Source organism: Pungitius pungitius, chromosome 11, assembly GCF_949316345.1.
Source record: "Pungitius pungitius chromosome 11, fPunPun2.1, whole genome shotgun sequence".
NCBI lineage: Eukaryota > Metazoa > Chordata > Actinopteri > Perciformes > Gasterosteidae > Pungitius > Pungitius pungitius.
The window spans coordinates 19,782,639-19,810,384 of record NC_084910.1 but is presented as its reverse complement, the minus strand read 5'-3'; the positions used below and the strand labels follow the sequence as shown (position 1 = coordinate 19,810,384).

The window sequence follows — 27,746 nt, the reverse complement described above, 5'->3', positions numbered from 1 at the left end:
TTATGATTAATTGATCAGTTTGATAAAGTATTGTCGCAGAGAAACGTTGTGTTTCTCACGTGAAGCCCCCGCCCTGCCAGATGAGAAAGCTTCGAGTCGTTTCCACGGCGACGGCCCGACGCTCCTTCTGTTAATGTGTTTAAAGTGTTTTATTAAAACGACTCGGATTACTGTCCTGTTTCTTCATAATAACTTAATTCATGTCTAAATGTTCCTCCTCAAATGAGAGAATTACCTGGAGTTTCCAGCTGCTTTGGGGATTTTGGGGAAAGTAAAGACAGAAGTGAGGACTGAGCTTCAATAAAAGATTATATTGGTCTTAAATAACTGTCGTCAGGCGGAGCCCAGCTTAGAGGAACTGATTCAACGCGCACACACGAGCACAAAAACACATAAATAGCTTCTGTTTCCTTTAAAATCACCGACTGGTTCTGCTCCCACGCGTCCTCGGCCCGATATATAAATTAACAACAAATAGGAATAATAATAATAACAGTTAGAACAATAATATAAAAGCCGTCTCTTTCATATAAATCTGGTAGCTTACGATATGAAACGATGAACCGAGACCACGAGGCCTCGCAAAGTGTCTCCGAGGCTCCGTTTCCCAGGTGAGAGAGTTCCTGAGAGATGCCCCCCCCCCCCCCCCTCCCCCACCCCCCCAAGGGGTCACTGGGGGTCCCTGAGGGTCCGGCCCAGTGACGGAGTCCAGATCCGCGGCGCTGATCACCGGGAGTCGAGTTCTTCCCCCTCAGGGTGGGAGGAGGACCGAAGTCAACGGGTCGGATGCGACGCGGTGCTCGGGGTCCAAGCCCCCCCCCCCCCCCCCCCCCCCCACTGGGTCACGAGGGTCACCGGCCGGGGCAGGCGGTGGGCTTGACGCAGCGTCCCTGCAGCAGCAGCAGGTCGGCGGGGCAGTGGCAGCCCGCCACGCACGCCTTGTGGCACGGCCCGATGTCGTTCCAGTTGTCGCAGGTCTTGGTGCAGCCGGGTCCACAGGTGTCGTACACGGCGCCGTGTTTACACTGGGTCGCTGTGGGAGGGAGGGGGGGAGGGGGGGTTGATTGTGTTAGGTCTACAGGGCTACACCTGTGTGTGTGGGGGTGGGGGGGGGGGCGTTGATCATATTCACCCATGCAGGCGGCGTCGGGCCGCCACAGGACGGGCGCCGCCTCCCTCTCGCAGGCTCGGCTGTACGCGATGAAGGACTCGCAGTAGCAGTTCTTATGGACCGGACACTCGCACATGTCCGTCACGCACGACCTGCACACAACACAGAACACTCAACACGGGGGGGCGAAGGGGGGGGCGGGGTAATGAGGCCTTTCTGTGACATCACGCCGCGCCCTCTGACCTGTAGAAGGGGGCGATGTCCACCGCGCGGTGGCACCTCTGGAACTCCCTGGACTTGATCTTCTGGCACTCGCGGTGGGCGCGCAGCCGGACCTTGGCGCTGCCGGGGCAGAGGAAGGAGGCGGGGCGGCGGGGCGGGGGCTGCTGGGGGCAGACCTCGTTCCCCTCGAACCGCCACGACTCGGCGAAGTCGTCCACGTCGAACTTGAAGCCGCCGTCGCCCCCCATGGTGTCGTCGCGCTTGTGCCCGTTGTAGTTGCCGCAGAGGCCGCACAGGCGCCCCCGCAGGTGGGGGGCCGCCACCACCTCCACGAAGCTGTCGCCGTCCCACGTGATCTCTAGACCTGCGAGGGGGGGGGGGGGGGGGGCTGGTTATCCTCTCGTTAGACTTCCGCAGATGGTTTGTTGGGTCACACCAGTACAAAGTAGAATAAATGTAAAGGGGGGGGGGCTCACCTGCGATGGTGGTGAGCTTCAGCAGGTACCCGTCCAGGTCGATGTGCACCCCCGGGCCGTGGTAGGGCAGCGCGATGCGGGTGCCGTTCCTGCGCACCGTCAGGTGCTGGTGGAGGCCGAGGGTCAGACCCCCGAGCCGCACCTCCACCGACTGGGTCCAAGAGAAGGAGCGGGTCCGCCGGGCGTCGTTCCTCACCAGCACCTGGGGGGGTAAGGGGGGGGGGGCAGACAGAGCTCCGTTAGACTCCGTCTTCTCGGGGGGGCCTGGGTGTCGGCCGTTGAACCTGCGCTCCCACCATGAAGCTGGGGTCCGGGGGGCCGCCGGCGCCGCCGCAGTCCCGGGTCAGAACGTACTGACACGTGCCCTGGAAGTTGAAGGTCCTGCCGTCGAAGGTGTTGTAGTGGGGGTCGCCGAACACGGTGCACACCCCCGGCTCTGCGAAGGGACGGAGGGCGAAGACTTTGAGACGGAGACAAAAGGACCAAAAGCAACGAGTAGCAACATCTAAGGAGAGACAAACATCTGGAGGAGCGTTCAGGGTCCATCGAGCTACTAGTGTGCAGCAATGGAACAGAGTCAGTGCTTTAAAGCAATGCCCCCCCCCCTCACACAAGGACCGTTTGCCCATCAGTCACCCTCCCCAGGTGTACTCTCACACTGGGAGAAATGGAGTCTTATTGTCCAGAGACGTGAGGACATTGCTGTGAAACCTCAATTCACAACAAACATGAAGATACCAGAGATCTTCTGAGGGCTGGGGGGGGGGGGGGGGGTGGGGGGGGGCCGAGAAGGACTTACTCACTTTCAGTGCACACTGGACAGCAGCCGGTCCTGTTCAGGATCTTATTCTGCAACACACACACACACACACAGACACACAGGGATCAGACAGAATGCAGAGCCTTAGAAAGCTCTCAGAGGGAAAGATCCGACCGGACAAAGTAACTCAATGATATCAGTTAAAATGACGTCTAAACCTGTGGAGCCAAAAAGAACATAAATATAAATATGCAAAAAGTTGTACTTGAAAGCCGAACAATGCAAAGTTTTACACTCGCCCCTCACAGTTCAAAATGACAGTGGAGGGCTGAGGGGCCGGTTGCCTCGGTAACAGACGGTGAAACCGGCTCCGCCCCTTTTCCACGGCCTGACAGATCATTGATCATCGCTGTGTCAAACAGGTGGGACGGAAAAATGAAATGAAAGAGTGAAACCAGGAGGAACCACGGAGACACCGGTCCTCCAACCGCCGAGCTGTCTGCGTAACAGGAAACCTGTGTGTGTGTGTGTGTGTGTGTGTGTGTGTGTGTGTGTGTGTTTCAACTTCCATCAGAAGTGCAGATCAGAGGTCTCTTTCACACAGCTTTTTTTGTTGCCTCAGGCACACACACATACACACACACACACACACACACACACACACACACACACACACACCCCCCCCCCCCCCCCCCCCCACTGGTCTGTCATCACATACAGACGTTCTCTGCTAACCTCCTCACAAATCTCTCTTTGAAGAGGGATGCCTTTTCACAAAGTGGGGACACACTCTTTCTCCTTCACACAAGGCGGACCCCGACCCCCCCCCCCCCCGACCTCAGGCAACAGGTGAGGACTTGTCCTGACCGCTGGAGGCCCGGACCTCGCCTGACGCTGGCCACTCCATCACCTGCCGCCACGCGACCCCCGGGCAACCTCTGCGACAGGTGAGCGCGGCGCGAGGCCGGTCTTCACGCCACAAGTTCTTGTCGCGCTCCACCCGGCGAGGACACGGAACGGGACGGCGTGTCTCCAAGCAGGACATCGATCCCCTGCTAGAACGCGTTTCTGACGCCATCGCAAATGTGCCGCGAGCACAACTCAAACCAAGCGGTCGTGGTCACGCGCCTGACGTGAACAGTTGGTCCCGGCCTGTAGAGCCAGAGACAGACAGGGGGACGCAGGTGGAGGTGCCAGGTTCTGATTGGTCGGGGGGTCCTGTCACTCACCGAGGGGCAGCTGGTGATTGGAACGCACTGCTTGGGCCGACACTCGATGCTCCCTCTGTCACAGCTGCACAGGGTGCAGTTCACCGAGGACCACATGTCTCCTTCCTGCAGGACAGAGGACACACGCGGAGGTCAGGAGACATCCACCCGGCCTTCATCCATTCATCTATATGTCCATCATCCACCTGTCCATCATCCATTCATCTATATGTCTATATGTCTTCTCACCCTGTAGATCTTATTCCGGACTCTGCAGTACTTCACCTCCTCCACCCTCACGTAGGACAGACACTGGTCGCAGCACTGGTCGCCGTGGCAACCCCCCGGCTGTGAGCACCGCTTCTTGCAAACCACCGTGGAATCCTGGGGGGGAATAAACCAGTATGAACACTGAGGACTGACGGAGAAGATCACACGGTCTGTCCTGGGCTGACGGAGGAGGTGCAGGTACCTTGCAGGTGCAGGTGGTGCAGTTGTCGTGGACGAAGGACGTTCCGTCCTCGTAAACCTCGCTGTGAAACAGACAGCTTCCCAGAGACAGATCGAACACCTTCCTCTGGCCTGACGGATTATTTAAACATGTTCATTCATTAAAAGGTTTAAATGAAAGAACTGCTACTGTTCTACTAATACATCCTATAATTAGATTAGAGAATATTCACTAATAATTAGTGTGGATTTCATCTGTCTGAATCACTGCAACATTTTATAAATAGATTTATTTGCATAACAAATGACAAATTATTATCAAAATTGCTTCTAATTTATTTTGTGTTTAATGTGTAAGATATATTTTTTTCTGCTAAACAAACTGTTGTAAAGTAAAAGTATGACAAAGTACAAAGTACAACATGGCCCCAGTGTAGTAGAAGTACCTTAAATATATCACTTTGTTGTTAATTAGTACTTTTCCACCAACATGAAACCTCCTGCTACCACAAAGGTCAAAGGTCAGGGAGACGATTTACCGAGACATCGCGGGCAGCACTGTCCCGGCGGGGTGTGGCTGAGGTGGGCGGGGCAAGAAAGAACAGGACACGCCTCCCTCATGCAGAGGGTCCGCCCTCCCTGAAAGAACAGAACGAGTGTTTCAGCTTCCTGCTTCAGGAACCGTGTCATGGGCTGTAATTACAGCGTGTGTGTGTGTGTGTGCGCGTGCATGTGTGTGTGTGTGTGCGTGCACTCACAGTGCAGGTGCACTTGATGCAGGCTTTGCCCTCAGGACTGAACTCCTCCTTCTCTTTGTACAGGCGACCCTCGAAGATGCAACCTGGCGAGAAGGAGGCGAGACGCTTGTGACCCTCGAATGGAACAAAACGTGAAGGAAGCGTATTTTCACTCCGTCACCGTTTGTGTAAAAAAGGTCATTTGAAGCACTTTTATTCTGATAAGATGATCAAACCATGACCTGCTGAGTCATTTAACAAAGGTCACATGACACTCACTGGGGCAGGTGGGGCAGCACTTCTTGGGGTGGATCTTGGGGTTCCTGCAGTGGACGACACACTGGACGTCGGCCTCGGTGACGACGCCTTCCTGTGACCAGCAGGGAATCATGTGATCACTTCGGATGTCACCTCTGATCCGTCCTCCGTGTTTTCTTCCCGGTTCTTGGCTTTCTTCCTCGTTTTATTCTTTTATTATTTATGCCTCCTTGCTCTGTATCTAAAAGGGTTTTACCTCAACTCCTTCCTTAAGGTCCTTGTTCCCTTGTTCCCTCCCCCCTTCAGTGTCCACTTCTGTCTTTTGTTTTTTCCATGTATCTGTAACTTTTTATACGTAATTCTTCACCTCTTGGCTACTTCAGAGTCATTAGTCTCTGCTTTCCTTCTTTCGCCTCCTTCATATCCCCTTCCTTCCTTTCCTTTTCTCTCCCTCCTCGTGCATCTCCACCTTCCTCTGATCATGTTTGTGTTGAAGCAGATCCGAGTTCAGAGGTTTCTACGTGACGTCTGAAGCTGAAACAACACTCTCCGCATCACCTCAGACGCACACACACACACACACACACACACACACACACACACCTGACAGCGTCTGGTTTTGCAGGGTTTGGTGGAGCTGGTCCAGGATCCAGAGCTGTTGTAAGATCGCCCGTCCAACGTGCAGCCTGAGAGAGAGAGAGACGCTGTCACTTATGTTCTTTTCTTCTTAAAATGCAATTTAATATCCAACAAAATACAGAAGAAGAAGAAAAAAGTCCAATTGGGGTTTAAATTGGACTTATTAAAGCTAGAGGGACTCTTTGAGAAAGAGACTCAAGGCCAAAACCAAGCTCTCGCAAAATGAACCCAAGTGAAAACCAAACCCTGAAAGCACATTTCAGCTGGTTATAATGTGTATTTTATTATTCATTTAGAGTTTACTTAAAGCCAAGTGCAGCTCGCCCTCTTTCACGACATCCACGGTTAATAAAAAACACCAAATTGCTCCCAATAAAGTCATCTCGTCTGGTGTGATTTCATGAAAGAGAACGCCCTCATGACACGCAGGACTTTTTCCTATGCAGGGGGGGGGGCGGGGGGGGACGGGGGGGCCCTAAATGTGGTCTCAGCGGGCCGCACGTCCACCGCACAATAGAGAAGTAACACAGGTTTCCGTGGCAACCGGCGGACTTTTTCCTCGTCCCAGAGTCGAGTGACTCTCTGAACGAAGGGCCCCCGCCCCCCCACGAGGCCCGCGGGTGTTCTGTGGGGGGGGGGGGGGGGGGGCGGAGCCAGCAGGACCAACTTGTAACTATGAACAATAATAATAACAATAATAAAATGGGGGAGATGTTTCTTCTCTTCTCACCTTTGCACCTCTCGCAGCAGGCGCCGGTCTGCTTCACCACCAGAGCACAGTCCTCAGGGACCAGGGGACATTTCTCCTGCTTACAGTCCGCCTTCCCTTCCTGCAGGGGGGGCGAGAGGGGGGGGGCACAACATAACACTTTAAATACGGTGTATTAGCCCTGAAGTCATTTGGCTGAACAATGTGTACATTTCTTAAACGAATCCCATTGGAAGCAACGAGTCTCCTGACCAACGTCTTCCACTCGTAGCTCGTTTTCACGCCGCGTCGTCCGTCCTCGCGCATCGTCGCTGCCCCCCCCCCCCCCCCAATCGCTCCACCTTCACACCCAGCTCTTTACTGCTGATTGGAGCCACATGGTTTCATTTTACACACCGAGAGGGTTCATGAAGTGGAGGGCTGGCGGCCCCCGTGGCCCCAGCGAGGACGGATCAAAGGAAGGGCGAAAATAGAGCGCCGTGGTTTTAATATAGCAGCAGCGCTCCAACTAAAACCTCAGATGATGTCATGGCCGAGGAGGAGAGAGGCGACAGAGAAGGTTTAAATAACCGGACACGAGGGGAACCAAACACTCCTCCTGCACACCAGCAAATGTACGGAAAGTCCAGCTGGGGGCGGAGTCCACATCCTGGAAATGTTCATGTGGCGTCGCAGCGGGAGGGTTTCATTTGGTAAAACCTCGTCTGACCACAGAGGATCCATCTCACTCCCTCCATTAAACAACCAGGCCGAGAAGCTGCAACGCGCCGCGAAACAGGGCCGGATCTCTGTAGTGACCAGCAGGGGGCGACTCCTCTGCTCCCATAGACCTCTATGAGGACATGACTCTACTTCTGTGTAGTGACCAGCAGGGGGCGACTCCTCTGCTCCCATAGACGTCTATGAGGAAATGACTCTACTTCTCTCTTGATTTATTCCCTCAGTAAACATTGTAAACATGAGTTTATGGTCTCAGTCTCTAGTTTCAAGTCTTCTTCAATGCAGCATGATGTTCATTTAGTGAATGAAGGTCCATTTAGAGTCAAACAGACCATAAAGCAGGGGACAGAGCTACACGCTGATTGACAGGTCTCATACACGTACATGGCGTCTCTATGTCCTCCTCAGTCCAGATGTGGTCACTTGACCTGTGGAGGTTACTGAGGATTAACTCCCTAAATGAACACATGATTTAAAGGAAATGAACGCAGAGACAGAAACGGGCCTCTAACATTGGGCCATCCGCTGGTCAAGGTCCTTTAGTCTCTCTCTCCTGTCCATCAGCACTAAGCCCCCCCCCCCCCCCTCTTGACTCTCACCCTTCATGTTTCGGGGTCAAAGGCCACGACGGGTCACCATGCCTCTAAACACTCGACATACCACCACGGCACCAGGGGCCGCTCGACTGGGCGGCCGTTTGTTGCCAGGGGAGACGCCGTTGTGTCGTTGTGTTGTTTGTGTTGTTGTGTTGTTTGTGTTGTTGTGTTGTTGTGTGCAGTAAGAAGGCAGATATGATCCTATTTAAAGGATGTAAATAAACATCAGTCTTTCATACTTAAACACAGAAAGAGTGATATCCGTGTGACAGTTGGTCTGTTTGCCACTGGGGGGCGATGCCATTCCTCCCCACTCTTCCTCATCGTCACTCAGCTCCTGCCTCCTCCTCTTCCTCTGGTTCTGATCCCTCTAGAACTATTCATCCTCTCCCTCTTCCCCTCCCATGTAATTATGTTCCCGAGCCCCCCCCCCCCTTTTATTCTGTCATGATGAAGGATAGAGAGATCATTCAGGTGAGAAGCTCACAACTTAAAGCCCCCCCTCCACACCCACACTTTTCCACCGTGACTTTCGACCTTTCACCCTTCCCTTTAAACAAACAGGCCGCGACCCCCTGCCGGAGGGGGGGGGGCCTCGGTAGCTCAGTGACGAGACGGTTCCCAAGCTTTAAGGTCGTTAAAATAACGCGCTGCTCTCTTTTTAATACCCCCCCCCCCCCCCCCGGCTTTATGTATAAAGTTATGAGAGCTACAACAAAACACACTACGGTGACCTTTGACCTCTGATGTAACAGTGACGAACACTCTTTTTTAGAATAAAAGTAAGTTATCTCCGTTGAGAGATAATTATTTTCCATTGTAAAATATATATATATATAATCATATTTATATTATAATATTTAATACGACAAGAAAACAAAAGAGAATCCTATCCTTAAAGTCACAGTTCTGTAAATATAAATCTAAGTTCTGTAAAATCAAATATAAAACTAAGATCTGTAAATATAAATATGAAACTAAGTTCTTTAAAATCAAATATAAAACTAAGATCTGTAAATATAAATGTATAAGTAAGATCTGTAAAATCAAATATATAACTACATTCTGTAAATATAAATATAAAACTAAAGAAACCCTCACAGATGAATTGATTGTAGTTTCTGATCCTGGTGTTTAATCCTTTGATCACATTGTTCTTCATTTGAAACTATTTGTTGACCCTCATTCGTCCCTCCGTCTGTCCTCGGTTTGTCCCCAGCAGAGGACAGGTGAGACAAGTGAATATCAGACCCAAAGGTCGGTTTACTTTCACACGGGACGCCGCTCGCTGCAGACAGGAAGTGACCTCTGACCCCCCTGTCGGATCCAGCTCACCTCCCGAGTGTAAAACCCGTCGGTGCATCGGGGATGTTTGTTCGATCGATTAGCAGGCCGCTGTGACCTGTGACCTCTGACCCCCCGGCTGCCTGCGAGGTGGATGCGGAGATGAAACTGATTTAAAGTGACGTGTTTGTTTTCTCTTCTTCGGGTTTAAAGAAAGAAAAACTGAAATGACTTCATGGCCGATTTGTTATTTATTGGAATTTAGTTATTGAGAAAAACAACAATTATTTTATTTCATCTGATTCATCCACTAAATGAACGATACGATGTCATGACCTGCAGACGCAGGTAACAGCTGTCTCCCAGGTGACGGTCATGTGTCAGTTTGTACGTCTAATGGCTCTAAATCTATAACAAGTTGTACATCGGCTCACTGTCTTCTTCCTCTGGGTTTGTTTCCTTATGGTTGAAACGTCGCTTTGGATAAAAGCCTCCGATTGGTCACATGCGATGGAACGTGAGGGTCCATTTCCTGTCAGGGCGGGGCCACGAGGTGACGGACAGGAGGGAGAGCGGACGGACGGGCGAGGGGCGACGGGGAGCGTGACAGAGACGGGCCCGACTTCCTGCCAGATAAAGGATCGCCATGGCGACCGGCCTGTCAGTCAGTCTGTCAGCCACATCCACTCCTGCCCCATTACAGCGCCCCCCCCCCCCCCCCCACCACTCACACAATGGCTCTTCTATGTGCCTGTCTGCCCACAGAGCCATTAGCAGGTACTCTGGACCAACTGCCCCCCCCCCCCCCCCCCCCCTCAAAGGATGAGTGACACTGGAGCCCCGACGGCTGCCCCACCCCCCAAAGACAGCCCGGCGACACGGAGGACCCGTCTTGTCTTCTGGGGGACGAGAAGAAAACATGACCTCTCCTACTAAAGGTTCCTCCTCAGTGGAAAGTTTTACGGGGGGGAGGGGGCGATGGGGGCGATGGGGGCTAATCGGGAAATCAACTTTGTTACTGCGGTTTAAAGCTCAACTTTTATCTGAATTAATTTACATCATTAATCCGACCTGCAGCCGAGTGAGTTTTTACGTGGTGTGTGTGTGTGTGTGTGTGTGTGTGTGTGTGCAGGGTGTGGGTGGTGTGTGTGAGTATGGGGGGGGGGGGGGGGGGGGGTAAAGTAGAGATGAAAGGCTGCCCATTGCCTGCTGATGACTGATAGCATTCAGGCTGATGTCGGCCCGATAACACACAGGACGGCTCAGACTGCAGGCCTCACGCAGCCAATCAGGGGACAATCAGGAGCCAATCAGGAGCCAATCAGGAGCCGGGGTTTGGGTATCCAAAGTTCTATTTGCCCTGAACAACAGTATGTTTGAACTGGTACATGAACAAGGTGACGAGGACGGACCCGACTTGAGAAACTAATATTATATATATATATATATATATATATATATATATATCAATCAATAGATGATCATGTCCTGGGGTTCACACATGCAGGCAGTGACACAGAGGAGCTCTGTCAGCCCCTAAAACGAAGAATCCAAAGCCGTAATGTGGGGGGCGGGGGGTCAGGGGTCATCGGCTCATGGCGGCGTCCCAGCAGGCCGTTAAACAGCAGCAGCCTCCACGTCGCCTTCAAGCCGACCGTCACACAAAGGTCCCACGTGAGCACCGATAAGAGCTAATCAGCTTCCTCAAACATCACTATCAGCGCCGCGACACGCCCCCCCCCCCCAGAGGAAAGGCTCCAGCTGCCATCACAAGGAGGAGGGGGGGGGGCTCTTACCAGACACACGCAGGTGATGCAGGGGTTGTCGGTGATGTTGGGGATGTGGAGGACTTCCCCCTCGTTCTCACAGCTGGCCTCGGTACCTGTGGAGGGAACACAGACAGGTGAGATGCAGCGAGCACATGACCGACCACGTGACCGACCACGTGACGTCAGAGCAGACAGACCACCTGTGAGCAGCAGACTGACGTCACACAAAGCTGCTTTAACGGTCACATGACTTCATGTTAGGCGATGAGGGAACGCCATGTCAGTCACGTGACCTTTTTGTTTTGACGCTAATGATGACTTCCTGTCCTTGTGGGAAGTCTTGGGTTGAAGCAGGGAGGAAGGAGGAAGCTGTTAATCCTCACTGACGACTTCCTGCTTCCTCCAGCTGATCGTGTCTCTCCTCAGAAACCAGCGTTAATGGAGAAACCTCACTGATGCTCCACTGATCACCTGCTTGTGTCTCATTCAGGGGTCGTCTCATCAATACCAATACATCAAAATCAATCTTATCCGTGACCTCTGACCTCTGACCTGCTAGCTTTCGAAGGCATTTCCTCGTGTGACATTAGAAGAGGAACATCTTAAGCATGAGGCGTCCTGGTTACAACCAAACATTCTCTTTATCTGATAATAATCAGTCGCTCTTATTTTATTTCATCAGCGTGGAGACCTTTTGGGTGGGGGCTGTTAGCCTGTTAGCATGTAGCACACCATGCCATCTATTGGTTCTCAACCCCCCCCTTGTTCAGAGAGTCAAAAGTTAGATGTTAAAGCTCGTAACCGCTCTGTGTGCCTGGAAACGAGCCCTAGATCTGGACCACAACAACAGCCCCCCCCCCCCCCCCCCCCCCACCCCCCCCAGCCTGAGGATCCTGGCAGGGCAGACGAACCCGGACGGCTCCCCCAACGCTGTAAAATTTACAGCCTTCGAGTGTAATTAAACTAGCAGTGGTGTAAGTGTGTGGGGGGGGGGGGGTGGGGGGGGGGGTCTCTGAGGCCTCGTCCTCATGCTGTTACTCAGCTGCTGAGACACAAACGTCACCAAATGTTGTGCTTAAATAAAAGAGCCGAAAATACTTATTAATACTTATTAAGTCATCAAAAGGGAGAAAATAAGACAGATAACGGGTCAGCAGGGAGTCGTTAAAGGGGGGGGGGGGGGGGGGGCTCAATACCACGACCTTTCTTTAGCTAAAGGTCACTCTTTCTCTGGGACTTTGAAGGTCGATCTGGCTCTTTTGATTCGGTCACATGACTCAGTGAATGAAGCGCAAATAAACAACAAATAAATCAATAGAATTGAGATACTTTAAAGTAAAAGTAGCAGCAACACTTTAATATGAAAGTACAGAAAAGCACTTAAAGAAAATGAAAAGCACTGCCTGCTCTGTTATATTATTATATTAACTTTTATTAGATTAGTCGGCATTCAAGGTTAAAAGTTGAATTGAAGTTGTGAGTGATTCTGTTATCTGTTAAAGAAAAGCTTTAAAACAAAATGCTGTGATTAATATTCATAAAATGAGGGAATCAAGTGGCAGATTTAGTAAAGAGTGACGTCAGTGCAGCTCCACCTGCTGCAGCGACACCCAGAACCCCCCCACAAAGACGGTGCATGTTTTGGATGCCAGGTGGAGGAATCTGATCCGCATTGGGGATCACAAAGGAGAGAGAGAGAGAGAGAGAGAGAGAGAGATCAAACAGCTATACACGTGTTGGACGTTTATCTGGTACAGCCCCCCCCCCAAAAAACATCTTCTCTCATGGGACCATCATCTCAGCCCTTTTACAACCCCCCCCCCCCGGAGGAACAGAAGCCAAACAACAATAATCAAATATCAAATCCCCCCACCACCCCATGTCAGGCCTTCAATTCCTTTACTCAATATCTGCGGGGCCACAGATATCCATGATGCAATGCGACTGTCAAAACAGCGGCAACGGGGGGGGGGGGGGGGGGGTGATTTATGAAAGAAAAGAAAGGAGCTTTAATTAAAACCTTTTGAAGAAAAGATCCCGTTTGATGCTAAAGATTTAAATCCTTATTACAAATAAAACGTTTGACAAACGGACTGAAATGTGTCATGGTGGTTTGTTGGGGGGGGGGGGGGGGGGTAAAAGCACCATACTGGTGGCACCGGGAGGATAACCCGGGTTAAAGTGAAAACCCGGGTCTGTTTTCTGCATAACAGGACAAAAGAATGACATGTTTTCTGTTGCATAAATTCAACTCCAAGTGACACAAAACGAAATAAAGGAGCGTTTAGCGAAGTAAAGAAGGAGGTTGTTTTAGTTATTGATCCGTTTTATTGACCCTGATGTTGATGTTGAGCTCCACTTCACACAATATTCTTGGATTAAAGGCCGGAGGAGTCGCGGGGACGCGCGCACCAAATGAGCGGGTTTGGGTAGATTTTACGCGCGGCATGATGTGTCATTATGACGCCTTGAATCTTACCTGTAATGAGCGCGGAGCAGGACCGGGGCGCGCGGAGCAGCACCACGACGCACAAGAAGAACCTACAGGTGGACAGGAGAAGGGTCCAAGCAGCGGAGCAACATCCTCGGCTTCTCTCCACGAAACACGGATTAAAAAAAGACAATCCAGCGTCTAAAATCCAGCGAGTAGAAGTAAATAAAAAACCCCTCCTCCGTTTGTGTGTCTGCGCTGAAATGCAAAGCGGGAACCAGCCGACATTAAAATGACAAAAGACGCGGCGACGGGCTGGAGACGGCGCGGCTCCGGGTCCCGACCTGAGGCTCCGGGTCCCGACCTGAGGCTCCGGGTCCCGACCTGAGGCTGCGAGGGGATCCGACCTCTGAGGAGCCGGCGCGCGGGTCCACAGCAGGAGGAGGCTTTCAGAGCGGATCGGAGCTCCGGATCCAAGAGTCCGTTTGGCGCACGGATGCTCGATGCTGACGGTCCGCAGCGTAGGAGTGGACTGCAGTCTCTCTCTCCCTCTCTCTCTCTCTCTCTCTCTCCCCCTCTCTCTCCCTCCTCCTCTGGTATTAAAAGCGGACCTGTGGTGTTCGGAGCGCACCGCGGAGCCAGAGTCCTGCCTCCTCTGTTAAACCCGGGACCTCCTCCTGCCTCCCGACCTTTGAGAAAAACCTCCTTCCCGACCCTCTGGTCCTCTGCAGCCAGTCCTCCTCCTACCTCCTCCTCCTCCTCCTCCTCCAGACCTCCTCCTCCTCCAGACCTCCTTTTGTTATTCTAAGTTTTTTAATAATCACAGTGTCTGTGCCGGCTACTGAGAGAGAGAGAGAGAGAGAGTAAGTCTATACGTTGTTAATGTTTTAGCAGAAGACAGATGAAGGAGGGACAGGAGGACTAAAGACAACTCACTTCCTGTCACCATGGCAACGCAGCAGAATCCCGTCCACGATTTCTCTCAACATGTACAGACGCTTTCCTTCTTTTTTTCTGATTCTGAATATATTTTAAAGCCAGTCTCACACACACACACACACACACACACACACACACGCATACACACACACACACACACACACACCTGCTGCTGTGTGTGTCCAGCGTGCAGCGACACACAGGTCTGATGCTCACTTAAAAGCTGCTGGGTGGGTCCTAATTGTTTCTTTGAAGACTCGCTTTTCCTCCCCGTCTGAGCTTCTGACGAGCTTCACTTTAAAGAGGCCACAGACACGCGCACACACGCGCGCGCCCGCGCACACACACGCACCTCATCCCACTCCAGGAACATGAAGCCGTCCGTTCGTTATAGTTCTTAAAATGTTTGAGATGTGAGGAACAGTTTTCACTGATTCTCCCCAGCGGGGGGGGGGGGGGGTAGTGCATAAACATCATTAATGTGCAGCTCTAACAGCCTCCAGACTTCCTTCAGTCCTTCCACCACAGACAGCATCAGGGGGGGTCCAACAGTCGACTGTGTGTGTGTGTGTGTGTGTCAGAGGGAGAAAGTGTGTGTGTGAATGTTTCAGAGAGAATAGAATAAAACAGTGTGCGGTTCAAAGAGCAAGTGTGTGTCAAAATGAAAAGCACATCACAATGTGTGTGTGTGTGTGTGTGAGAAGGATCATAAAACGTTATGAAAAGCTTCTCTGTGTGAGCTTTGGTCAAATGAACCACTAGATGGCAACAGAGTGAGAGGGAGGGGGTGACCTGGCCTGACCGCACACACACACACACACACACACACACACACACACACACACACACACACACCCGAGGGGAGTGTTGTGTAGTAAGGAGACAATAAAAGAACATGTCAGCTCTATTTTCTTTGGATAACTTGTCGTCTTTCAGACTTGTCGAAATAAAACAATTATTTTCTTTGAATATTTCTGAATAAAAACTAAAAGCACCGTGACATAACGCCTCAATAAATGCTCCTCTTCAAGTAGCAATGAACTGGTGAAGTCTCACATTGATATCTACATACCATATATATATATATATATATATATATATATATATATATATATATAGCGAGATGTAAGGGTCTTTGTATGTTATGTCCTTTTCTAGTCGTACCAAAAGTGGGCCAAAGTCTGAAATAATACTGTGCCATGTGACCATGTGTGGGAAAACATGCTAATAAGGCAGAATGGAGAAGTACAAAAATACATCTTGTGTGATCAGCGCCTTGGACGAGCCAGTTGTGACCCGTTGTGAAGGTGTGGGGTCATAAGGGGTCACAGTCTGACAGCTGACGGACCCTTTGAGGGATTTGCTTTTGAGGCTTAGTGTCTCCAGATATACCTGCGGAGAATGGCTCATGTATTCTCTTTCTCTTCAGTATATATCTTTACACTCATCAATGCTCCCTAAGCACTCAGAAGTTAATCCGAGAGCAGAACCGGAGGAATCAGAGTCCTCGTTGATGACCTCGTAGACGTCTCCTCAACCTACAGGAGACCTTTAGAAGGTGAGCAGGGATATGAAGAAAGAAACATTTGAGAGAGGTGAGACCTGGAGATGTTGTCCCGGGGGTCTTCAGATGTTCGTCTGCGTCCTCCTTCAGACCGGCTGCAGACGGGGGGAGGGACCCGGAGGTTAAAGCCCGCTGTAGCCGGCGGGTCTGGCTCTTGGGGGGGGGGGGTTCAGCTGTCTGAATGAGGCCACACTGACACCCCCCAACCTGGTTTTACGTGCTTCTCAGGGTGCGCTTTCTCTGGACTTTAACAATAAACTTTGCTCACTTCGTGCATGTCACATTTTTACCTGCTGCTCTGGGTCGAAACCGGCCTCCTCTCCAAAGGTCAAAGGTCACAGTGTATCTCCACCTGCTTGGCTGTGGGCGCCCTAACGCGGCAAAACACTCAAGTTTATTCAAGTACAAAAGAAATGATCTGTTATTCTGGGATTTATACGGCATTTAACTTATTTTTTACTAAAAAGTTCCAATGAATAAACTTGTGTCTTGTGGTAAAATAAAATGTGGCAGCAGACCAGTGTGTGTGTGTGTGTGTGTGTGTGTGTGTGTGTGTGTGTGTGTGTGTGTGTGTGCTATTACTAGACGACGTAAGGGCCACAACCGTCAATAAAACGCCAGAGAAGAGCGCGGCGTAGCTGTGTTACCATGGAAACCACTGGGGTCAAACACTTTTCATTGTATTTTACGTCGAAGGAGGACGCAGGAACCTGGAGACGATGGGACTTAAGTCCTGGTCTTGGGATTCATTCCTGCAGAAATCGGACTGGAACCCAACCACAGCGTCCCAAAACCAAGTCGGGTTTGACCAATCAGAGATGTTTATTATTCTAAACAAATATTTCATAACAAGTATTCCTCCATGACTACGGCTCCGACTCAAAGAAACGAAAGTTGGAACCAACGTGTTACTGTGGAGGACAAAGAGGGTAAAGAAGGTCCACAAGGTCTGCAGGGTGGAGAAGGGTGGAGCATGAAATATGACAGAAAACAACAAAGAGAGGCGGATAATTTAGTGAGTGTTGATAGGAGGGACGGAGACATCAGATGGAAGACATTAAGGAGGTATTGGAAAAAAATACTCAAGAGAGACTTTAAAGAGGAAGAAAGGTCCAAAAAGATGGAAGGAAAGGAAGTGGACACATGGACATGACCTTTGGACGAGAGGGGGACACATGGACATGACATGTGGAGGAGAGAGGGACACATGGACATGAAATGTGGACAAGAGGGGGACAGATGGACATGAAATGTGGACGAGAGGGGGACACATGGACATAAACTATGAAGGAGAGAGATGCTGGAGGGACGCAGGAAGACAGAGGGACGTCTGGAGGGACCCGTCACTAACTGTGTTACATCACATGACCTGGTCCTCCACAGCAGAGACATATACATCACTACACAATAAACAGAAAGCAACAAAGAAACACTAATTGATGGCTTTGATGCAGTTGTGGCCTCCACCCTCAGCTCCACCCTCAGCTCCACCCTCAGCTCCACCCTCAGCTCAGCAAAGACACGTCTGTCTGCTGCTGTGTCCTCTGAGACCAGAGACAGCGAGATGATCATCAGCATCCAGGATCATCTTCTTCATGGTTTCTCTTCTGCTGCAAACAACCTGTCAACAAGTCAACAATCTCCACGAAGACGCGTCTTCGTCTCCTCGTTATCGTAATCTTTAAAGCATTTATTGCAATTATTGCTTTGTGAGGATTCTGCCTCCAGCGATTAACTAAATACGTTTAAATGAGACGTTTCTACTCGCTGCCTCGTTCATGCGATTAGAGGCGTGAGAACGAGTCTCCTCAGTGTCCACCAACAGCACCAAGGGGGGGGGGGGGGGAGGTCAACTGCTGCTGAGGAGGTAGGAGGAGCTCGCCCTTCATCTTCATCCTCAACGGACACACACACTGTAATGAGTGTCAGCAGACCAGAGTGTGTGTGTGTGTGTGTGTGTGTGTGTGTGTGTGTGTGTTACTAGACGATGTAAATTTGCATCAGAGAGGAAATTGCTTTTGGCTCGTGACATGTGAGACCTGGAGTGTGTTTACGTGTGCATCGGTTCTGCATATGTGAGTGTGTGTGTGTGTGTGTGTGTGTGTGTGTGTACCATGTCGTGTTTGTGTCATGTGATCTGATGCTGCTCCCCATTAGCCGTCTCCGGCCTCCGGCTCCCTCTTCTTCTCTTTCACTTTCACCGACGGCTTCCTGGACACTTTCCCTTCCTTGTCTTTGTCCTTGTCCCTCTTCTCCTTGGAGGACTCCTTCTTCTCCTTGGAGGAAGAGGAGGACGACGACTCCTTCTTGGTCTCCTTTTTCGCCTCCTCCTTGGCTTCTTTGCTCGAATCCTTCTTCGACTCCTTCTTCTCCTTGGATGACTCCTTCTTCTCCCTTCTGGGCTCCTTGACGGGCTCCTCGCCGCCGCCCACCTCCTCTCTCACACTGGCCTCCGACGTCTCCCTGGACACCTCCTCCTTCTCCTTAGCTGAACAAGACAAGATAAAGTTAATACGTTACGTGTTGCTCCTGCAGGAGGCAAAGACAGTTTGATTTGAAACTTTAAATAGTGCTGGATGGGGGGGGGGGGGGGGGGGAGTCTCCAGGAGACGGGGGCCGTGATCAAAGTGCTAATGAGCCGCGTGTTGTTCCAACAAAGCCCCCCCCAGACGGGGAGGGTGGGGGGGGGTCAGCTGGGTTTTGTTCTCGGCTGCGGTCCTTCAGAAGTCTTTAGTACGGAGACAAATTGGGCGACAACAGCACCTGTTGCATGACAAAGAGCCCCCACTTAGACAAAGTTCCCCCCCCCCCCTTCAGCCCCTGTCACACACACACACTCCGCGGCCCCGCCTCCTCCAGATTGGACTGGCTCTCTGATAAGAAGATAACGAGACCGTTGTCTGCCAACAATGAGACACACGTCTTATCTCCATGAGAACGGAGAGGCTCCAGAGTCTGGAGACCTCAGCCTGGTCTCCCCCTGTGTGTGTGTGTGTGTGTGTGTGTGTGTGTGTGCTGACTGTAGCTCCACAGAAGCCTCTGAGTGTCTGCATGTGTTTACGTGTGTGATCACAGACTCCAGAGAGGAGCTCTAATCAGACGGCTCATCGTCTACGGCTTTAAGAGAGAGAGTGTGTGTGTGTGTGTGTGTGTGTGTGTGTGTGCGTGTGTGTGTGTGTCATAAAGCACAGCAGGATGCGTCTCACAGAAAAGGGATGCCGAGTTCATTCATTTTTAAATGAAGTTCAGGTAAGTTGGTCCACTTTGATTCGTCTTGTGAGGGACAAACCAACAGGATGATCACACATCAGCTTGTGGACACAGATTAACCAAAGGGGGGGGGGGGGGGGGGGGGGGGCTGACCAACATGACGTCCTCTAATGTATCTACACACAGAACCAGTGAGAGCACCATGATGCCATTAAGGAACGCCGCCTGAGGGCGTGGCCTCGCTGTAGCGACAGGACGAGGCGGTGTGTGTACACGTGTGTGTGTGTGTGGTGGGGGGGTAATCCTGTAGCGACACTCATTGTGTGTCTGGCAACCACACACACACACACACACACCTCAGGCCTCACAGCTGAGCCAACAGTATATTTGTGTGTGCTTAACGGATTGCTTTCATTGGATGATTTAGAATACACAATAAAGGCTTTTACACACTGAAGGAAAGACAAATAAAGAAAACCAATTTCCTTTTTGCAAAACTGATTGCGTTTGAATCTCTTTCGGTGGACGGGCTTTTATTGTGAAAGGCTGAAGGAGGGGATTTGCCTTTGTTTCCTATTTGGTTAAAAGTGCCTTCAGTGTGCTGGTCCTTGCTGGGATGTGGATGAAGAAGTTCCTGTGGACGTATGATCTGATGGAACCATTCCTATAACGACCTGGATCCCCCCCCCCCCCTCGTGGATTCTCTGGCCTCAGATAGAAAGCGAGAGCCGGGCCCCGGGGGGGCCGGTAGCAGAAGGGCTCGATAAACATTGACCTTGTGAGACAAGATGGCGACTTCCGTCCTACGCGGCGCGGCGGGGCGCGGCGGGGGGGTCAGGTCACATCGTGTCAGTCCGCTACTTCAACAAACTAACAGAGCGGCGGTCTGTAGACTAAACAGAGCCCCCCCCCCCCCCCCCTCACGTGGGACCGGAGCTACCTGGAACCCTCTGGAGGTCGTTGGTTCTCTTCCGCCTGGATGGGATCACTTTCCCCCCCCCCATAACACGGGTAACGGCGTCCCTGCCGCTGCACATCGTTGACTGCGCTTAACGATCCTCTTGGGAAAAGGTCTATTATAATACCCCCACCCCCCCAAATTGCTGAGGAGGTGTTTCATTTTCAGGAGCATGCCTCCCCCCGGCCTCATGACACGCCCCTGTGTGGTTAGTTCTGTGGGACTGAGCGGCTTTGTTGGCGCAGCACGCGGGGGGGGGGGATTGTGGACTCTGGGGTTATTTGTTCTGCTTACAGACGGCTCGCGGTGGTCGGGTCGAATCCCCCCGGTGAGGATGGGGGAAGTGAGTGGGTCACGCTGGGTGGAGCTGTGGTTTCACTGGGCAGCTCCCAGTGTGACTTGGGGCTGAAAAGAGAGCCTTAAGGTGGGGGCCTCTCACGCAGGGTTCTGGGTCCATCTGAGTTGTTCTCATGACTCCATCAGTCCTCCATCTTTCCCCGGAGTTTAGAGGGAGACGTTTGTTTGTTCCTCACGGGTCAAAAACAAAAACCACACAACAAAAGGCGGCGTGTGGGTTCGATAAGGAGGCCGGCGCTATCGGCGCTGCGCCCGGGTTAGCATGTTAGCGGCGCTGCATTCATCTGCACGCAGCCGTAGTCAAAATAGAGGCGGCAGCACAGAGAGCCCGCATGGCGACCAATCAGCATTGAAAGAGAGTGTGTGTGTGTGTGTGAGAGAGAGAGAAAGAGAATCTGCACAGTACTGAATGATTGAATCTGTGGTGTAGCTGACTGTGTACATGTGAGTGTGTCTGCTCACTCTGATCGTGTGTGTGTGTTAGTGTGTCTGTGTCTGTGTGTGTGTCTGTGTCTGTGTGTGTGTGCGCCACAGACGAGGCGGTTGGACGGGACACAACAGTATTATGTGAGTCTAAAAACAAAGCTGTGTGGTCGACAGCGTGGGAAATGGCAGTGTGTGTGAAGAGAGGAACACACACACACACACACACACACACACACCGATCAATTTACCCGTTACCAAGTGCTCGCCATGCTGATATGCTCCAGTTTCATAAAGCTCCAACAACCATCAAAAGAGACACAAAAGAATCATGTCTGCTGTGCACGAGCTGTGTGTGTCTGTGCATGTGTGTGTGTGTGTGTGTGTGTGTGGGAGATCGACGGCGGCTAGAGAGGCAGTACTTAATACTATTCCTGGGGTGGAATGTGCTGTTGAAGCACAAGCCTGTCCATCGTGTGTGTGTGTGTGTGTGTGTGTGTGTGTGCAGACCACTGAAAGCTCAGCTAAGGTTGAGCCTTGCACACCACCCATGGAGCACCACATGCACGCACAAAAAATGTCTTTTCTGGGGAAACAGATATTTATGTGAAAACGGTCACTCTCTCTCGCACACACAAACACACACACACACACTGGTTTTTACTGCCAGTGATGATGGGAACGTCCTCGCTGACCGTGGAGCGTCCCTCACACAGCGAGAGGAGGTTCACACCACTGAGCTCCAGCAGGTGTGTGGAGAGCCGGAGGACCCTCACGTCCTAAAGTGTCCTCCGATGGCTCGTCTTCCTGCTTTGGGACATTTAGGACGTCAATGGAGACCTTTTCCCTGCAGACCTTCTGGCATTGAGTCACCGAGCTCCTCCGCCCAAACTACACCTGCACTCACTGCTTGTCTCTCCCAGAGAATCACAGCCAATCACAGCGGGCGTCCTTCGACGTGTGATTGTGAGTGAGAGTAAAATGACACATTTAAAGGAGAGAAAATAGATATGTAAATGTAGAGAGCCCCCCCCCCCCCCCCCCTCTCTGGGTGTGGTATGGTGGGTGTGTTCATTCCCGCGGTTGGCCAAGATATTTTCTCCCTGCTCAACTACGCCCTGCTACTAAGCAACACACACACACACACACACACACAATGTACAGAAAAATATACAGTGGCTGCTTGGATGAACCGACGTCTTGGCCGAGTACAAAAGGACGTGAAGCGTTTGAGGTCCGGTGGTGATGAGAGGGAAAAACACACACACACACACATGTACACACACGCGCCTCAGTCAGCTTCCTCAGCACTCCTTAAATACAGCCAGCCACATGAGAAAAGACACACACAGAACTCCCTCTGCATCACACACCCTCCAAATATGCCCAGTATGCTTTTGTTAAAAATACAACCTGTGTGTGAGGACGGTTGGGTTTTCAGTCGGGTAACAAATGGTCTGTCTGCCTTTCTCCCACACACACACACACACATGCAATCACACACACACGCACACACATGCATACCCACACACACACACGCACACGTTGTTTAAGTGATGGAAACATTTCATATCATCTGCATATGATGACTCATACCAACGGTTATTAGTGTGCCTCTATTAGGACAGAACAATGAAGAGGCGTCACCAAAGAGACGTCAAGGAAGAGACGTCAAGGAAGAGACGTCAAGGAAGAGACGTCAAGGAAGAGACGTCAAGGAAGAGACGTCACCAAAGAGACGTCAAGGAAGAGACGTCAAGGAAGAGACGTCAAGGAAGAGACGTCAATGAAAAGACGTCAAGGAAAAGACGTCAAGGAAGAGACGTCAAGGAAGAGACGTCAAGGAAAAGACGTCAAGGAAGAGACGTCAAGGAAGAGACGTCAAGGAAGAGACGTCAACAAAGAGATGTTAATTGAGGGAGGTCTACGGAGAGAAGTTGAAGAAGTCGATGGAGCTACAACGTTAGCAACAATTGATTCAAGCTACACTCAGAAAACAAATGTTTAAAAGTTGTCAAAATGACAACTAACAAAACATGATTTTTATAAATATTCGGGCCTTGGTTTCATGGGGTGGTGGACGTTGAATCAAGGAAGAGACGTCAAGGAAGAGACGTCAAGGAAGAGACGTCACCAAAGAGACGTCAAGGAAGAGACGTCAAGGAAGAGACGTCACCAAAGAGACGTCAAGGAAGAGACGTCAAGGAAGAGACGTCAAGGAAGAGACGTCACCAAAAAGACGTCAAGGAAGAGACGTCAAGGAAGAGACGTCAAGGAAGAGACGTCACCAAAGAGACGTCAAGGAAGAGACGTCAATGAAGAGACGTCAAGGAAGAGATGTCAAGGAAGAGACGTCACCAAAGAGACGTCAAGGAAGAGACGTCAAGGAAGAGACGTCAAGGAAGAGACGTCAAGGAAGAGACGTCAAGGAAGAGACGTCAATGAAGAGACGTCAAGGAAGAGATGTCAAGGAAGAGACGTCACCAAAGAGACGTCAAGGAAGAGACGTCAAGGAAGAGACGTCAAGGAAGAGACGTCAAGGAAGAGACGTCAAGGAAGAGACGTCACCAAAGAGACGTCAAGGAAGAGACGTCAAGGAAGAGACGTCAAGGAAGAGACGTCAAGGAAGAGACGTCAATGAAGAGACGTCAAGGAAGAGACGTCAAGGAAGAGACGTCAAGGAAGAGACGTCAAGGAAGAGACGTCAAGGAAGAGACGTCAAGGAAGAGACGTCAATGAAGAGACGTCAAGGAAGAGACGTCAAGGAAGAGGCGTCACCAAAGAGACGTCACCAAAGAGATGTCAAGGAAGAGACGTCAATAAAGAGACGTCAAGGAAGAGACGTAACCAAAGAGACGTCAAGGAAGAGACGTCACCAAAGAGACGTCAAGGAAGAGACGTCAAGGAAGAGACGTCACCAAAGAGACGTCAAGGAAGAGACGTCAAGGAAGAGACGTCAAGGAAGAGACGTCACCAAAAAGACGTCAAGGAAGAGACGTCAAGGAAGAGACGTCAAGGAAGAGACGTCACCAAAGAGACGTCAAGGAAGAGACGTCAATGAAGAGACGTCAAGGAAGAGATGTCAAGGAAGAGACGTCACCAAAGAGACGTCAAGGAAGAGACGTCAAGGAAGAGACGTCAAGGAAGAGACGTCACCAAAGAGACGTCAAGGAAGAGACGTCAAGGAAGAGACGTCAAGGAAGAGACGTCAAGGAAGAGACGTCAATGAAGAGACGTCAAGGAAGAGACGTCAAGGAAGAGACGTCAAGGAAGAGACGTCAAGGAAGAGACGTCAAGGAAGAGACGTCAAGGAAGAGACGTCAATGAAGAGACGTCAAGGAAGAGACGTCAAGGAAGAGGCGTCACCAAAGAGACGTCACCAAAGAGATGTCAAGGAAGAGACGTCAATAAAGAGACGTCAAGGAAGAGACGTAACCAAAGAGACGTCAAGGAAGAGACGTCACCAAAGAGACGTCAAGGAAGAGACGTCAAGGAAGAGACGTCACCAAAGAGACGTCAAGGAAGAGACGTCAAGGAAGAGACGTCAAGGAAGAGACGTCAAGGAAGAGACGTCACCAAAGAGACGTCAAGGAAGAGACGTCAATGAAAAGACGTCAAGGAAAAGACGTCAAGGAAGAGACGTCAAGGAAGAGACGTCAAGGAAGAGACGTCAACAAAGAGATGTTAATTGAGGGAGGTCTACGGAGAGAAGTTGAAGAAGTCGATGGAGCTACAACGTTAGCAACAATTGATTCAAGCTACACTCAGAAAACAAATGTTTAAAAGTTGTCAAAATGACAACTAACAAAACATGATTTTTATAAATATTCGGGCCTTGGTTTCATGGGGTGGTGGACGTTGAATCATCGATGCGTTGGACCAGCGTGGAGCCTGACAAATCAGCTGGTGTCCATTATGTGGAGAAAAGGAATCTTTAAATGAGTCCAAACCGGCGGCTTGAATTTACAACTCGTCCTCTCTGACGGACCACAGCCCCAGTGCATCATGGGAGATGTAAAAGGAAGTGAGCAGCACCAGCGGGGCCGTGACCTCAAACAACATTTGACTCTATTTTAGGAACTTTTGGGGGGGATTTCAGGGTGCCTAGTGTTTTCTTTGAAGGGGGGGGGGGCAGAGAGCTCGCATGCCGGCCCCCGCTCTCCAGACCCCAGACCCCCGAGGAGCTGAGAGGACCACAATGACCACAATGTTTACACGCTGTAAACAGTACAACTAGTACACAAAAGTACACAACACCAACGAGCACCTGTGAGCTAAACACTACACACACACACACACACACACACACACACACACACACACACACACACACACACACACACACAGGTAGTAAACACTCTCTGCTGTATAATCACACTCCTGTGGGTGGAATCAGAGTGTTTGTGTTTAAGTGATCCAGCTAAATATACTGATACACACACACACACACACACACACACACACACACGCTCCTTTTCTCTGGTTTGTAGGCATGAAGCTGCTCCTGCATCCTAATCACCACATTTACCAGGTGAGAAATGGCGTAAAGAATTAGCCCAACAGTTGAAACACAAAGCAAACTGACGACAGACGAATAAATATTCCATGTTTTAAAGAGCTGCATCGACCAAAAGTCACGTTTCACCTGACCTGCACACAGCAACAACGTCGCCTTCCATTCAAGTCATTTAGGAACAAAACAAGATGCTGATTTACTACAAAAAACTCCACTGCAGCTTTAACCACACACACACACACACACACACACACACACACACACACTGAGACAAGTGATTAATCTGACCACTCCTGCTTTTGGCAGTGAGCTTCCGCCAATCTATCCTCTAGTGGCAGTCTGCATTCCACACACACACACAAACACACACACACACACACACACACTGTACAAACTCTACAGACCAACCTGAAGGAGGAACAGTACACACAGTCACATCAGCGCATGCACACACAAGTACTAAAGTATGCGCGTGTGAATCCAGGTGCAAACACACACCACGTTTCACATGAAATGAACTTTTTTCTCAAACACGACTATTGGCTGAAGTCATGGGTTTAAAATCGATTCGTATGATCTGAACTACGTTCAACCACAAGCTGCTCAACCACGTCGTTGTATTTGTGATACACTGCATATAAGATTTATTACAGGGGGCCAAGAGTAAAAAGCATCTAAAACATGTTCAGATTCCTCCATCGTGTTGCCTGCAGAGTGTGTGTGTGTGTATGTGTGTGTGTGTGTGTGTGTGTGTGGATTCTAATTATAGACCCAAGTGTCAGCCTGTCCTCTTTGAGGCTGAGGATACTCATCATCATCATCATCATCAGAGAGTGGGGCATCCTATCATCACACACACACTCCTGCATTTACAGTTTGTGATAAAGGTTCAATCAGGAAGCAGGAAGTCCTGATGTGTGGCTGCTCTCACACGCTCTCAAGTTTACAGGTGAATACACACACACACACACCTGTATGAAGTGTGTGTAAAGGTGGAGACATGAATAAGAGGGACGTTTCTCTGGTGTGAGAGGACGGGAGGAAGAGGGGAGGGAGAGGAGAGAAGGTGTAAAGACACACACACACACACACAGTGCTGCAGTCTGTGTGTGTGTGTTCCCTTAACGAGGTGAGATTTTCTCACCGAGCTCGTGTGTGTAATTACGTAATTATGTGCTCCTTCTTGTGATCACAGAACAATCTTCACTTTGTGCTTTGAACAGGAGCCAAAGCGTGGTCTCATTAAGTCATTAAATGAAACGTTTCATTTCACTGAATAGAACACATTGTTGGGTCACACTTTCTACCACGCCCACCATCACATGTAAATATTCTTATTAGGTGTCAAAATATCAACTCAGCGATAAATCACACCAGTTTGTGTGCTAATTCAATACTGAATATAATAATACTTAATACTGAAACATTAAACAGTTCATTTTAGAACGTCTTAAAATCTGAATATAGTTCCCTTTAATCCTTACAAACAAGAACTATTGTAAAACACCACAGTACAAGTTATTTTATCCACATGAGCTTAAACACATCAGACATAAAGTATGTATGTTTCATGTCAAAATATCAATTAGTCCAAAAATCAGTTGAAAAGGTAAAAGTGTGTGTGTGTGTGTGTGTGTGTGTGTGTGTGTGTGTGTGTGTGTGTGTGTGTGTGCGTGTGTGTGTGTGTGTGTGTGTGGCCCTGGTAATACACAGACGGTGCTGGAATGAGAAAAATATTTCCAGACTTACTGTATAAATACAAGAAGAAAAGCTGATATTTATAAAAGGGTTAATGACATGAAAAGCATATTTTGTGTGTCAGGGTTCATTTTCTTTTCATCATTTAAAATAATTGTATCAATTGATGACATTTCATTCTGTAAAACCCACCCAGTGTGCCACACACACACACACACACACACACACACACACACACCGATTAGGACTCATACAACTGCTCCTGGGTCCTCGTCCCTCCGCCAGCTCTAAATGCTCCATTCATGGGAGTGATGGATGGCCACCAGTGTGTGTGTGTGTGTGTGTGTGTGAGATATGGTATAATATATGACTACACAAACACACAGTGCTGAGTGTGTGTAGCATATGAACACACACTCGCTCAGCGGGTTGTGTGTGTGTGTGTGTGTGTGTGTGTGAGAGAGGCCAGGAAGTCTTCAGCAGACCTGTTTAATGACACCATTTATCTCTGACCCTGGTGTGTGTGTGTGTGTGTGTGTGTGTGTGTGTGTGTGTGGGTGTGTGTGTGTGCATAGCTACTTAAATGGGCCGTTGTTCTGAAGGAGAATAGGAAAGGTGCCATCTAGGAGGAGAGGAGGGAGGGGAGGAATCCATGAAAGTGCCCATGCTCGGGGGGAGGAAGAGAGGAAGCTGGTTTGGTTTGCAGGAAGT

At 50.2% G+C, this 27,746-nt stretch overlaps 1 protein-coding gene across 4 annotated transcripts in view; it reads right to left on the bottom strand.

Annotated features, from left to right (window-relative positions):
- Positions 1-834: 834 nt before the first annotated feature.
- LOC119197587 (BMP-binding endothelial regulator protein-like) overlaps positions 835-27,746 on the bottom strand; it is an 81,965-nt gene continuing 55,053 nt past the window's right edge. For 3 of the 4 annotated variants that reach the window (XM_037454037.2, XM_037454038.2, XM_062565276.1), the window contains 15 exons: positions 10,967-11,052; positions 6,592-6,691; positions 5,826-5,908; positions 5,244-5,334; positions 4,986-5,068; positions 4,767-4,866; positions 4,250-4,359; positions 4,027-4,161; positions 3,799-3,903; positions 2,613-2,658; positions 2,106-2,245; positions 1,810-2,011; positions 1,355-1,697; positions 1,133-1,263; positions 835-1,033 (listed from right to left, as the gene is read on the bottom strand). In XM_037454037.2, coding sequence (XP_037309934.2) covers positions 852-1,033; positions 1,133-1,263; positions 1,355-1,697; positions 1,810-2,011; positions 2,106-2,245; positions 2,613-2,658; positions 3,799-3,903; positions 4,027-4,161; positions 4,250-4,359; positions 4,767-4,866; positions 4,986-5,068; positions 5,244-5,334; positions 5,826-5,908; positions 6,592-6,691; positions 10,967-11,052 — 1,937 coding nt within the window. In that variant the 3' untranslated portion in view covers positions 835-851. Of the gene's footprint in view, positions 1,034-1,132; positions 1,264-1,354; positions 1,698-1,809; positions 2,012-2,105; positions 2,246-2,612; positions 2,659-3,798; positions 3,904-4,026; positions 4,162-4,249; positions 4,360-4,766; positions 4,867-4,985; positions 5,069-5,243; positions 5,335-5,825; positions 5,909-6,591; positions 6,692-10,966; positions 11,053-16,671; positions 18,362-27,746 lie in introns of those variants that run through there. The other variant, XM_037454039.2, reaches the window with a different exon arrangement.